Source organism: Solea solea, chromosome 8 (genome assembly GCF_958295425.1).
Source record: "Solea solea chromosome 8, fSolSol10.1, whole genome shotgun sequence".
Lineage (NCBI taxonomy): Eukaryota > Metazoa > Chordata > Actinopteri > Pleuronectiformes > Soleidae > Solea > Solea solea.
This window is the reverse complement of record NC_081141.1, coordinates 12,401,067-12,416,227: the sequence shown is the minus strand read 5'-3', so window position 1 is coordinate 12,416,227 and position 15,161 is coordinate 12,401,067. Positions and strand designations below refer to the sequence as shown.

General features: G+C 34.9%; 1 protein-coding gene across 1 annotated transcript; it reads left to right on the top strand.

Annotated features, from left to right (window-relative positions):
• Positions 1-8,593: 8,593 nt before the first annotated feature.
• Positions 8,594-13,998, top strand: coq5 (coenzyme Q5, methyltransferase). Its single transcript, XM_058635202.1, has 7 exons — positions 8,594-8,799; positions 9,812-9,961; positions 10,056-10,280; positions 11,252-11,358; positions 11,838-11,926; positions 12,900-13,011; positions 13,818-13,998. Exons 1-7 carry the CDS (start codon positions 8,607-8,609, stop codon positions 13,917-13,919), a joined length of 978 nt encoding a protein of 325 aa, XP_058491185.1. The 5' UTR covers positions 8,594-8,606; the 3' UTR covers positions 13,920-13,998.
• The last annotated feature ends 1,163 nt before the right edge of the window (positions 13,999-15,161 follow it).

Genomic DNA, 15,161 nt, shown 5'->3' with positions numbered 1-15,161 from the left:
ATGACTTTTTCGACTCATTTTCGACGACATACTATATACTATGACTTTTTTGATCGATTTTGGACGACATACTATACTATGACTTTTTTGACTGATTTTGGACACATACAATACTATGACTTTTTTGACTCATTTTGGACGACACACTATACTATGACTTTTTTGACTGATTTTGGACGACATACTATACTATGACTTTTTTGATCGATTTTGGACGACATACTATACTATGACTTTTTTGACTGATTTTGGATGACATGCTTTACTATGACTTTTTTGACTGATTTTGGACGACATACTATACTATGACTTTTTTGACTCATTTTGGACGACAGACTATACTATGACTTTTTTGATCAATTTTGGACGACATACTATATTATGACTTTTTTGACTGATTTTGGACGACATAATATACTATGAGTTTTTGGTCTCATTTTGGACGACATACTAAACTATGACTTTTTGGTCAAATTTTGTACGACAAACTATACTATGACTTTTTTGATAGATTTTGGATGACATACTAACATATGAGTTTTTTGATCAAATTTTGGACGACATACTATATTATGACTTTTTTGATCGATTTTGGACGACATACTATACTATGACTTTTTTTATCGACTTTGGACGCCATACTATACTATGACTTTTTTGACTGATTTTGGACGACATACTATACTATGACTTTTTTGACTCATTTTGGACGACATACCATACTATGACTTTTTTGTCTCATTTTGAACGACATACTATACTATGACATTTTTGACCCATTTTGGACGACATACTATACTATGACTTTTTTGACTGATTTTGGACGACATACTATACTATGACTTTTTTGACTGATTTTGGACGACATACTATATACTATGACTTTTTTGTCACATTTTGGACGACATACTAAACTATGACCTTTTTGTCAAATTTTGTACGACAAACTATGACTTCTTTGAGTGATGTTGGACAACATACTATACTATGACTTTTTTGATCGATTTTGGACGACATACAATTCTATGACTTTTTGGTCTCATTTTGGACGACATACTATACTATGACCTTTTTGAGTGATTTTGGAAGACATACTAACCTATGACTTTTTTGAGTGATTTTGGACGACATACTAGCATATGACTTTTTTGATCAAATTTTGGACGACATACTATACTATACCTTTTTTGTCTCATTTTGGACGACACACTATACTATGACTTTTTCGACTCATTTTGGACGACATACTATATACTATGACTTTTTTGATCGATTTTGGACGACATACTATACTATGACTTTTTTGACTGATTTTGGACGACATCCTATACTATGCCTTTTTTGTCCCATTTTAGACGACACACTATACTATGACCTTTTTGACTGAATTTGGACGACATACTATACTATGAGTTTTTGGTCTCATTTTGGACGACATACTAAACTATGACTTTTTTGTCAAATTTTGTACGACAAACTATACTATGCCTTTTTTGATAGATTTTGGATGACATGCTATACTATGACTTTTTTGATCAAATTGTGGACGACATACTATACTATGACTTTTTTGACTGATTTTGGACGACATACTATACTATGACTTTTTTGACTGATTTTGGACGACATACTATACTATGACTTTTTTGACTGATTTTGGACGACATACTATAATATGAGTTTTTTTTCTCATTTTGGACGACATACTATACTATGACTTTTTTGTGTCATTTTGGACGACATACTATACTATGACTTTTTTGATCGATTTTGGACGACATACTATACTATGACTTTTTTCATGGATTTTGGACGACATACTATACTATGACTTTTTTGATCGATTTTGGACGACATACTATACTATGACTTTTTTCATGGATTTTGGACGACATACTATACTATGACTTTTTTGACTGATTTTGGACGACATACTATACTATGACTTTTTTGACTGATTTTGGACGACATACTATACTATGACTTTTTTGACTGATTTTGGACGACATACTATACTATGACTTTTTTGACTGATTTTGGACGACATACTATACTATGACTTTTTTGACTGATTTTGGACGACATACTATAATATGAGTTTTTTTTCTCATTTTGGACGACATACTATACTATGACTTTTTTGTGTCATTTTGGACGACATACTATACTATGACTTTTTTGATCGATTTTGGACGACATACTATACTATAACTTTTTTGTCTCATTTTGGATGACATACTATACTATGACTTTTTTGAGTGATTTTGGACGACATACTATACTATGACTTTTTTCATGGATTTTGGACGACATACTATACTATGACTTTTTTCATGGATTTTGGACGACATACTATACTATGACTTTTTTGACTCATTTTGGACGACATACTATACTATGACTTTTTTGACTCATTTTGGACGACATACTATACTATGACTTTTTTGACTAATTTTGGACGACATACTATACTATGACTTTTTTGACTCATTTTGGACGACATACTAAAGTATGACTTTCAGTTTGATTTTGGCAACATCATGTGTTTTGATATAAATAGCATGCCATGTTGCTTCTGGCATTTTAATTGGCTTAGCGGTCTGTAAAGCTTCCTTTTGGATGCCATCCTTCCATAGGGAACACTGGTTCGAATCCCACCACTGACAGTAACTATGACATTTTTAGGATTATAATTTATTTTGGACGACACACTATACTATGACTTTTCAGTAATTTTGGACGACATACTAACCTATGACTTTTTTGTCACATTTTGGACGACATACTAAAGTATGACTTTTTTGTCACATTATGGATGACAACTATACTATCGAGGCGAAAGGTGGTCTAGTGGTTAGCACTCTCGCCTTGCAGCGAGAAGACCTGGGTTCGAACCCCGGTTTAAACTAGGAGCATGGAATTTGCATGTTCTCCGCATGGGTTCTCCGGCTTCCTCCCACAGTTGATCAATTTTGGACGACATTCTATACTATGACCTTTTTGACAGATTTTGGACGACATACTATACTATGACTTTTTTGTCTCATTTTGGACTAAATACTATACTATGACTTTTTTTGACTAGTTTCGGACGGCATACTATACTGTGACTTTTTTGTCTCATTTTGGATGACATACTATACTATGACCTTTTTGAGTGATTATGGAAGACATACTAACCTATGACTTTTTTGAGTGATTTTGGACGACATACTATACTATGACTTTTTTGATCAAATTGTGGACGACATACTATACTATGACTTTTTTCATCGATTTTGGACAACATACTATACTATGACTTTTTTGACTCATTTTGGACGACATACTAACCTATGACTTTTTTGACTCATTTTGGACGACATACTATAATATGAGTTTTTTTTCTCATTTTGGACGACATACTATACTATGACTTTTTTGATCGATTTTGGACGACATACTATACTATGACTTTTTTGTCTCATTTTGGACGACATACTATACTATGACTTTTTTGATCGATTTTGGACGACATACTATACTATGACTTTTTTGATCGATTTTGGACGACATACTATACTATGACTTTTTTGTCTCATTTTGGACGACATACTATACTATGACTTTTTTGACTGATTTTGGACGACATACTATACTATGACTTTTTTGACTGATTTTGGACGACATACTATAATATGAGTTTTTTTTCTCATTTTGGACGACATACTATACTATGACTTTTTTGATCGATTTTGGACGACATACTATACTATGACTTTTTTGTCTCATTTTGGACGACATACTATACTATGACTTTTTTGATCGATTTTGGACGACATACTATACTATAACTTTTTTGTCTCATTTTGGACGACATACTATACTATGACTTTTTTGACTGATTTTGGACGACAATCTATACTATGACTTTTTTGACTGATTTTGGACGACATACTATAATATGAGTTTTTTTTCTCATTTTGGACGACATACTATACTATGACTTTTTTGATCGATTTTGGACGACATACTATACTATAACTTTTTTGTCTCATTTTGGACGACATACTATACTATGACATTTTTTACCCATTTTGGACGACATACTATACTATGACTTTTTTGTCTCATTTTGGATGACATACTATACTATGACTTTTTTGAGTGATTTTGGACGACATACTATACTATGACTTTTTTGATCAAATTGTGGACGACATACTATACTATGACTTTTTTCATCGATTGTGGACGACATACTATACTATGACTTTTTTGACTCATTTTGGACGACATACTATACTATGACTTTTTTGACTGATTTTGGACGACATACTATACTATGACTTTTTTGACTGATTTTGGACGACATACTATACTATGACTTTTTTGACTGATTTTGGACGACATACTATACTATGACTTTTTTGACTGATTTTGGACAACATACTATACTATGACTTTTTTGACTGATTTTGGACGACATACCATACTATGACATTTTTGACTGATTTTGGACGACATACTATACTGTGACTTTTTTGAGTGATTTTGGACGACATACTAAAGTATGACTTTCAGTTTGATTTTGGCAACATCGTGTGTTTTGATATAAATAGCATGCCATGTTGCTTCTGGCATTTTATTTGGCTTAGCGGTCTATAACGCTTCCTTTTGGATGCCATCCTTCCATAGGGAACACTGGTTCGAATCCCACCACTGACAGTAACTATGACATTTTTAGGATTATAATTTATTTTGGACGACACACTATACTATGACTTTTCAGTAATTTTGGACGACATACTAACCTATGACTTTTTTGTCACATTTTGGACGACATACTAAAGTATGACTTTTTTGTCACATTATGGATGACATACTATACTATCAGGGCCACACGGTGACCTAGTGGTTAGCAATCTCGCCTTGCAGCGAGAAGACCTGGGTTCGAACCACGGTTTAAACAAGGAGCATGGAGTTTGCATGTTCTCCGCGTGGGTTCTCCGGCTTCCTCCCACAGTCGATCGATTTTGGACGACATACTTTACTATGACTTTTTTGACTGATTTTGGACGACAAACTATACTATGACTTTTTTGACTGATTTTGGACGACATACTATACTATGCCTTTTTTGTCCCATTTTAGACGACACACTATACTATGACCTTTTTGACTGATTTTGGACGACATACTATACTATGAGTTTTTGGTCTCATTTTGGACGACATACTAAACTATGACTTTTTTGTCAAATTTTGTACGACAAACTATACTATGACTTTTTTGTCTCATTTTGGATGACATACTATACTATGACCTTTTTGAGTGATTTTGGCAGACATACTAACCTATGACTTTTTTGAGTGATTTTGGACAACATACTAACATATGACTTTTTTGATGAAATTGTGGACGACATACTATACTATGACTTTTTTGATGAAATTGTGGACGACATACTATACTATGACTTTTTTCATCGATTTTGGACAACATACTATACTATGACTTTTTTGACTCATTTTGGACGACATACTAACCTATGACTTTTTTGACTGATTTTGGACGACATACTATAATATGAGTTTTTTTTCTCATTTTGGACGACATACTATACTATGACTTTTTTGATCGATTTTGGACGACATACTATACTATGACTTTTTTGATCGATTTTGGACGACATACTATACTATGACTTTTTTGACTGATTTTGGACGACATACTATACTATGACTTTTTTGACTGATTTTGGACGACATACTATACTATGACTTTTTTGACTGATTTTGGACGACATACTATATATGACTTTTTTGTCTCATTTTGGACGACATACTATACTATGACTTTTTTGACTCATTTTTGACGACATACTATACTATGACTTTTTTGTCTCATTTTGGACGACATACTATACTATGACATTTTTTACCCATTTTGGACGACATACAGTAAAAATAATCAGTTTAGTATGTTGTCCAAAATTTGACAAAAAAGTCATAGTTTAGTCAGTCATCATCTACCGCTTTATCCTCCACCAGAGGCTCGCGGGGGGGTGCTGTGCCAATCTCTGCTACATCGGGCGATAGGCGGGGTACACCCTGGACAGTTCGCCAGTCCATCGCAGGGCCACACACAGATAGAGACAAACAACCATTCACTCTCACACTCACTCCTATGGTCAATTTAGAGTGTCCAATTTACCTATCCCCACATTGCATGTTTTTGGACTGTGGGAGGAAGCCTGAGAACCCGGAGAGAACCCACGCACACACGGGGAGAACATGCAAACTCCATGCAGAAAGGCCCTTGTTCCAACCGGGGCTCAAACCCGGGTCTTCTTGCTGCAAGGCGAGAGTGCTAACCACTACAACACCGTGTGGCCTCATAGTTTAGTACGTCGCCCAAAAAGTCACAAAAAGTCATAGTTAAGTATGTCATCCAAAATTTGAGAAAAAAATCATAGTTTAGTATGTCATCCAAAATTTGACAAAAAAGTCATAGTTTAGTATGTCATCCAAAAAGTTACCAAAATGTAATTGTTTAGTGTGTCATCAAAAGTTTGACAAAAATGTCATAGTTTAGTATGTCGTCCAAAAAGTCACAAAAATGTCATAGTTTAGTATGTCATCCAAAATTTGACAAAAAGTCATAGTTTAGTACGTCGTCCAAAAAGTCACAAAAATGTCATAGTTTAGTATGGTGTCCAAAATTTGTCAAAAATGGCAGTTTAGTATGTCGTCCAACATTTGACAAAAATGTCATAGTTTAGTGTGCTTCTCCCAAACCTCTTAAAGTTGTCATTTTTCAAGAATGGTAGATGATAGAGTGTCAGGAGGCTTTCAGCAGCTCCCACATTTAAATTTGTGAGAAACGGGTATGAATTGATAGAGAAATCACAGTTTTAAAAACACCTTTGTCTTGATTCTCCAAAGCAGACAGAAGAGGAATAATATAATTGAGAAGAATAAACGCCGGTAGAATAGCAAGAGATGCTAGCGCTGCAATGCATTCTAGTGAGAACTCTCAGGAGTTCTGACTAGTATGCCTTGCAGCAGCAGGCACTAATAATGAAGGGGTAAGGAAATACTCAAAACTCGCTTGTAAATCTAGTTTCAGGTTGTAATGTTCTTTGAAATGGGCCAAAAACAGGCCATAAACTACACAAGATACAAACTTGACAACATAATGACGTGAAATTAGACCATCTAGGAAATGTTTACTTGAAATCAGCCTTCATTTTCTTCACTTAGCTGACTTCAAAGTTATACCTTAAAATGTCTTGTATTTACACACACAACAATCAATTATAGTGAATTTTGAGTTTGGATTTATGGCATCCTCAGTACACACCAGCAGGAGCAGGTGTTAATTCTTTTTTCTAGGCCATAATTTGCTTGCCAAGATAAATGTTCTTGTAAGAAACAAGGCTTATTTTACTTTCTTAATTTTTTTTAAATATATTTAAATATTTCATAATATTCACTACACAGCTAGATACCTACAGTTAAGACAAGGCACAATGAAAACCATCTACACAAGAACACATAAACAGTAAAAAAAAAAAAAAAAAAAAAAAAAACAAGACTCAATACTGCAGCAGAATTCTCAATTACTTGATTATCACAATATTGTTTTTATATTATCAAATAATTAAAAAAACGTTTTTTTTTTACACTACCATTTATAATATAATTTTATAAAAATTATATACACAGACAAGTGCAATGATACAGCATTGAAAGCCAGATTGTAGTGTGTATACTGTATGTATTAGTGAATTATCATGGTCAAATCAATTTATTTAACCCTTGCGTTATCCTTGGGGTCAAGGTTTATTTTATTTAAAGGGCTATGTAGGTAGTCAACAAAGACACTTGAAATTGAAGTGGTTTAAAAACAGCATTCTAACTCAACTTTGACATATACCAGTCTGTGATTATCGATCAACACACGTGACTCTGATTGTTGACTAGTCAGAATACTTGATGATTTTGTTTATTATTACTCTTAAACTAGGTAAACGTTAATGCAAATGAGGTCTCATTGGGCTTAAATTCCAAATGGAACAAAGATTAAATGAATATTTGCATTAAAGGTGTAACACAGAATTGGGTGAATTTTCACTTTATGTTCTTTTAATGACAGTCAATCCAGATGGGGTCAACAGGTGTGATTATGTCAAAAACAACATTCTCATTAAACTTTGACTTTATGCCACTCTATGATAATTCAAATAGTCAAAAATAATTAATTGTTTAATTTAATTTTATTTTATTTTAACTCAAAAACAGGGTATACGTTTATGTAAGCAAGGTCTATTGGCCTTAAATTACGAAACGAAGAGAACAATTTGGTTGGACTGTAAGAATAAAAGCGTAACACAAACCAGTGTCAAACCAGGGATAAATCTATGATAACTAGCTCAACTTATTCATGTAATTTATAATAGTATGAGTAAATAATAAAAAAACTAACTTAATCTCGTAACTATGTTCGACTGTAAACAAATGTGAGACTAAAATAACAGTTCGTTCTTGTATCTTCTTATTTTTCTCAAACCTGTCGCACATGAATGACGATATAATGACGTTGAAATGATGCGTTCAGGGAACATGGCGGTGTCCATGAGACTGTTGGTCCGGAGGCTGATCCGTCTCTCGCACAGGAATGTCGCTGTCAGCAGAGCAGCAGTTTTATCTCGCTCACATTGTCACTGGGAGCCGTTGTTTTGTCGCAGTTTCAGCGATGACAGAAACACACATTTTGGCTTTGAAACGGTGTCGGAGGAAGATAAAGCGAAGAGAGGTGAGTGACAGCAGAGCAACTGCTGCCGGTGGAGCTTGTGCTTTGATTCACAACAGCCCAGGACGAAGAACTCCACTGACAAACCATTACATTTAACACTAAACTTAACACCTTAAGAGACATACTTTTTATATAATTTGCATGTCAAGGGTTTGCTCAACAATTCGGCTCATACTGTATGGCACGTGACATGACATGTATGTCCCACAAGACCTCTATCCTTCCGCCTTATGTTGTGAGTTTATATCATAGACCCTATCAGTGGCGTGCACAGACATTTGGAAGAAATTAAAAGGGCACCTTGTGTGCACTGGTGGGGCAGGAACATCCTTTATAGCACAGCATCACTTTCTGTCACTAAGATGGTTATTTACTATACAGCACTCTTTCTGATTGGAAGGGCATCTTAAAGGTCACTTTTCTCCACTAGAAAGGCACTCCTTTAGAAACAATATTTCTTTTTAAATGTATAGTTCCCTTTAGAGGCTACAAATTACTTTAGTGTGCATCTTGTGACTCAAAAGTGCACTTTAGCATGCAGCGTTTTTAAGGCATGTGCCCCCCACCATGAATGCCATGTGTATATATAAAAAGGGTTTAAATCAATGTTGTACCAAACTTAATACTTTTATTGTTTTCTATAAGCCAGTTGCGTAACATTTCACTCAATATCGTACCAGCAACTTTTTCACTGATTATTGTTGTCCAAGATTTCTTGTATTTCTTGTATAAACGTGCAGTAATACATTTATCTGACACATACAAACCATGTATGTACCAGTTAAAATTGTACTACTTGTATTTTGTTTTGCCACATGAAACCTAATTTTACATTTGGGGAGATGCAAAAAAAAACAAAAAAAAAAACTTAAACTTGTTTTGTAAAAATGACAAAACATGAACACAGGAAGACAAAACACGAGGACATGAAAACAGTATCTCAGTATGTCCACATATCAGAGGGAAACCAGTAACATGGGTCCTAATCTGTCTTTCTCTTTGTGTTTTCAAGTGTATAAGGTGTTTGAAAATGTAGCCCAAAAGTACGACATCATGAACGATGCCATGAGTCTTGGGATTCATCGACTGTGGAAGGACATGCTTCTGCACGCCATGCACCCACAGCCTGGTGCCCAACTCCTGGATGTGGCGGGTGGAACAGGTGAAGCATCTTGTGTGCAGAACTGGACAGAATTCCTTCTCTGGCGTGTTATACTTATAAATATATATATGTTTTTGATTCTCCTCCCTTGTAGGTGATATTGCCTTCCGTTTCCTGGATTATGTTCGTACTCAACAAGAACAGAAAAGGCGACGAGAGGCGCGGTCCATGCAGTTGCAGTCATGGCAGGAAATTTCCAACAGCTACCCAACAATTGACGAAGGAGGACGCCAGGAATCCAGGGCTGTGGTCTGTGACATCAACAAGGAGATGCTTAAAGTGGGCAAGGAGAAAGCAGACGGCAAGGGCATCAGTGCTGGTATGGTTTTTGGTTGTGAAAAGGAAAACAATAAGACAAATTAGGACATTGTAGTAAGCAAAGCATGTTCATATGGCCACGCACTAGGACTGGGCGATTATACGATACGTGATTAGTGATCGTGATAAAATTCAGGTAGATAGATCAGAGTTTACCTTTTCCTGCGCAACTGTGGTTTGTGAGTTTGTGGGGAAGGTTATAAAAATAAAAGAGCTGAATGACCGAAAGTGAAGCAGAGGGCAGCGGAAGTGACATTAGACATGACACGCTTCTGGGGAATAGAGAAGTATAACTGTATCTCACGGTGAGCTGTCTCGTAAATACCTGTGTACAAACACACAGTGAATATATTTTAACGAATAGCGGGTCATTAGATTAGATTTGATTTGTTTGAACTTCATTTGTGGAAAAAGTGACATCCATGTTCCACACGCTAGTTCTTTCCGTCTACAATCTGGAACAGAGCATGTGAATGAGTCCATGTGGTCATTTAGAAAGAAGGACTGTAAACATTAATAATACTGATAATTGGACACCAACAGAGTAATATTGTTGCTGTGGTCTTATGCCTCCAGCATATTTCGTAACATTTAGTGCAATAATCCGTGCAGCCGTTTACGACAGTGGCTTCCTAAACTTTGACTGAGATGAGTAATACTTCCCAAAAATGATTAAAGGCAAGACAAGAGAAGGTAAGACGAGGAAAGTAACGTGATCTTGGGTGTATTCAGTGAAATGGGCTGAGCTCAGGTGTGGCTTAACTGCTCAGTGATTTCAGCATTGGCTGCAAGAGCAGAAAGGTCATGACCTTACCAATTGTAAAAGAGATGATGTATGTTATGAATTGATAAAGTGTGTGAACTTCTGCACGATTATGAGCCAGAGCTATTTGTATTAAACGTGTGTGTGTTTGTATCATTAGTTGTTTGCTATTAATAAGTGGAACGTCTGTGTGTGTTGATGTGTCTCAGGTCTGTCGTGGGTTGTGGGGGATGCAGAGGAGCTGCCCTTTGATGATGACCAGTTTGATATTTACACCATCGCCTTTGGCATTCGCAACGTCACTCGCATAGATCAGGTAACTGAGCAGACGACTGTTTCCACTAAAGCCAGGATGCTGCTACAGCTCTGAGAAACATCAGCCCGGCAAACAACAGGATTGATTTGTAACTTTCATAATAAAGTCAAACATTTGATGTAAACGATTGAATTCACGTCTAACATCTTTCAGCATTATAAAAGAAATCGAAACAATTTGAAGTATAATATAACACTAATTATCATGAATGTAGTCTATGCTGTGGTCTTTATATGGCTTTTGAGCATTATTCATTATTCCCAGTACTTCTCTAGTATTACTTTCTGTCCTTAGTTTTCTTTTGTTTTCCAAATACAAATAAACCCCAAAAGGCACTGCAAATAATGTTAACAAAAAAATACAATATGCTTAATGTATAACATCAGTAATTATTATAATTGTGACGGATGCTTAATTTTACACTGATGGTCTAACCTGTTGACTAATTATTGATTTTTTTTTTTTCCTTTTCTTTTCAGGCACTACAAGAGGCTCTACGGGTCCTCAAGCCCGGTGGCAGGTTCATGTGTTTGGAGTTCAGCAAAGTGACAAATCCTGTGCTTGCAAGGTGAGAAGAAGCATCACATCATGATGGATGTCTCTGTGTAAATATCTATTATTAACTCCACAACGTGCTCAGTTAGACAGTTTCAATTCATTGTCGTTACCTGTTTCATGATCTGTTGGAAAACCTGGAGAAGGGAGGACATTTTTATTTTTTTTCAAATTTACTGTTTTACAAAAAAAACCTGAAAAAATAAAAAAGCACAGTATTATTTCTTGATTAAGATGTCAAATTATATTTATTGCATTCCGTAACAGATGATTGATTAATGATTGATTAATGATTGATTAAGGCCCCAGTGAGTCGGCTCACATTTGGGTAAAAAAGAAAAGTGAATTTAGTTTATTTGCCAAATAAATAAAAATAACATTTCTAGTTCTTCTTAAACAGGTTTTTGAAAGATTTCTTGATTATTTGTTTTCTCATTTCTCAGGAAGTGACAGCTAGTTGCCACAAAATTAGGTGAAAACTCAAGCAGCCATGCAGACCAATCTAACAAGCATTATTAACCAGCAACTCAGCAACAAACACTGCCCTCTTCTGGATTTAGATTGTATAGTTACTCAGTCGACATTGCCCCTCAGTGGTGGAGTCTTTTAGTGCTACAGGAAAAGTAGTGGCCAACCATGTGCCATGGATGGTTTCCCACATCCAAAGTCTCCACCCACTGGTTATCTCGTCATCAAGTAAAGGGGGAGAACTCACCTGCAGACTGTTGGCACATGGTTTTACCTCTTCTGTTGTACAGGCTTCACAAGGCTGTTTTTTTTTTTAAATAATTGGACTTGTGTAAAAAGAAACTGCAGTTCAAGGATTTCAATTAAAAAATAATATTTTAGTGGTTGTGAATCCAGGCAGAAATTCACAAATGTATAGCCTACAGCTGTATTTGCATATGCAATAAAATAGTTTGACTTAACTTAGATGACTTGATGAATGTGTTTGGCTTATAAGGCTTTTTGGTGTCATTTTTCAGGATTTATGACGCATACAGTTTCCAGCTGATCCCAGTTTTGGGAGAGGTGATTGCTGGAGACTGGAAGTCCTACCAGTATCTGGTGGAAAGTATCCGCAGGTTCCCTGATCAGGTGAGAAAATCTTTGTTTTCATATGCCAGGGCAAATATTGATATTTTAATACTACTACTGTCGATATTTAATCGGTACTTGACGTCTCCTTGCGGCGGCGCTGCTCAAATAAATGAGGAAAACGTGAGCGTAAATTAGCTGGCTGATGAGAGCGTTTACAGCGGGATAATGGCGGAGAAAGCTTCGTTAAGAGATGCTACATTCACGTTTAATACACAGACTTTATGTACTTTGTTCTCAATGTTGTGAATGAAAAGAGAAATCCTGCACTTTTGACTTTTCACAGATATTTTGTTTACTTCAGTTAGACAGATATCGTGATTTATCGCTAAATGATTGTCTCGCAATAGGTGATTATCACGGAATCTTTGTATCGTGATATTATTGGCATCGTGGACCATGTACCGTATCATATCCTGAGGTACTCTGTGACTCCCACCCCTAGATATGATCTTGTTACATTATTGTTCATCAACGTAAAATCAAACTTAAGATATAAAATATTTTTAGTCGTATTTTCTGTTCTTAATTTGCTTTTGTTAGACGTCGACGTGTAAATTCCTGTTAAAAGCTGGAGGCAGATGCTTCACGTTTGATATGCTTTGATTTATTACTTATCAAAAGTTGAGCTAATTAATTTTTGCCTCAATTGATTTAATATTTGTCATTATTTTACAGATATACTATATAATATATACCTTTCTTCAAACTCATGACTTTTCATCCGTTTTAGTTCTTTGCCTTATAACAATAAATGTGCATTAGTGTCACTTTTGTGTTCATAACGCTGTTTTTTTCCTCTGCAGGAGGAATTCAAATATATGATTGAAGACGCTGGTTTCTACTGTGTGCAGTATTTCAACTTGACTGGTGGAGTTGTGGCTCTACACTCTGGATTCAAGCTGTGAGACGCAATATGAAACGAATATATCCGCAAAAAGACTGGCTTTATGTTTCAGGCGTCTCTGTCTGTGAGAGACTGTCTGCCTGTAGTGACACAAAATCACTGGTTGGTGGATGTATTTGCCAATATCACTAGTGACTGCAACTACAGTTCTCACAGAGTTAAAACTAGGTTTTCATTGTATCTGTGGAGTGACTCAAGCAATTTGAGTACAACTGATTTTTTTTATTTATATAACATCTTGGTCTGTGATTTTAAGTGCTTATTTCCAAAACTGTGAAAATAGGTTTTGTCATTAAAAAGCATTAGAAATATTATTATAGTGGTTGAATGTTTTTGCATTTTTGCAAATATTTAAAACAAAATGTTTCTTTGTTTAACATGTTTGTTAATTTTGGCCTATAAGGAAGTTTAAAACCACAATTAACTGATTTCTTTACCCAGGTGCAACATTTTAAAACATATCACATCTATGTATTAACTTAAATTATCAATGGACTTATTTGAAAGTGTTTTTATCATGGTAAACGTTTGACTATAAAAAGTGTAAAGCCAAAAATAATGATTGCTACCAACGATAAAACTACTACAAAGACAAACTTTTGGGCGACATAAGCTGCAAGAAATAGAAAGGAAAATACAACAACATGGGTTACTTGAATAAAACTGTATATTTTACAGATCTTTGTACACTTTAATTACAAAACTGTATGGTACTAAAGTTTTAAAATCAGTTTTTTGGTCAGAGATTTAATCGTCTTGTGTGCAATTAACCATGTATTTACAAAGTCTCATGTTAGTGATTTTTTTCTCTCAAGATAAAAAGCAACCATATAACTCAAAACGTTTATACACTCTGAACATAAGACATGGCTTACAGATAAATATATTAGTAAATAAATATTCAGAGAACATATTTTCCATTTATGAAATGTGTTTTGCTATACAGGTACAGAAATATACAGATTGATTTCTAGCCTTTAAACATTTGTAATGGTAATGACAGAAAATAATTATTTTTAAAAAATTAAAAATATTAATTTTTGTACACATTTTAATCTTCTTAAGTGCTAGAAACAATAACAAAAAAAAAAAAATTAAATAGTGACTCAAGTACCCCAAAATGTTATATTTGCAGTAGGTACATATCTCTATACAAAAGGCAAGATTAGATTCTTACTTGATTACAGCACTGGGTTAACTTATAAATAGGGTTATTTCAAAAGGTTTCCCTCCGTGTTGAATG

What these genes read in the sequence shown, in the direction of transcription:
- coq5 (XM_058635202.1), top strand. Translation starts at nt 8,607, where the DNA reads ATGGCGGTGTCCATGAGACTGTTGGTCCGGAGGCTGATCCGTCTCTCG. An exon ending in GGAAGATAAAGCGAAGAGAG is followed by an intron (nt 8,800 to 9,811) that starts GTGAGTGACAGC and finishes TGTGTTTTCAAG; the next exon opens with TGTATAAGGTGTTTGAAAAT. An exon ending in ACAAATCCTGTGCTTGCAAG is followed by an intron (nt 11,927 to 12,899) that starts GTGAGAAGAAGC and finishes GTCATTTTTCAG; the next exon opens with GATTTATGACGCATACAGTT.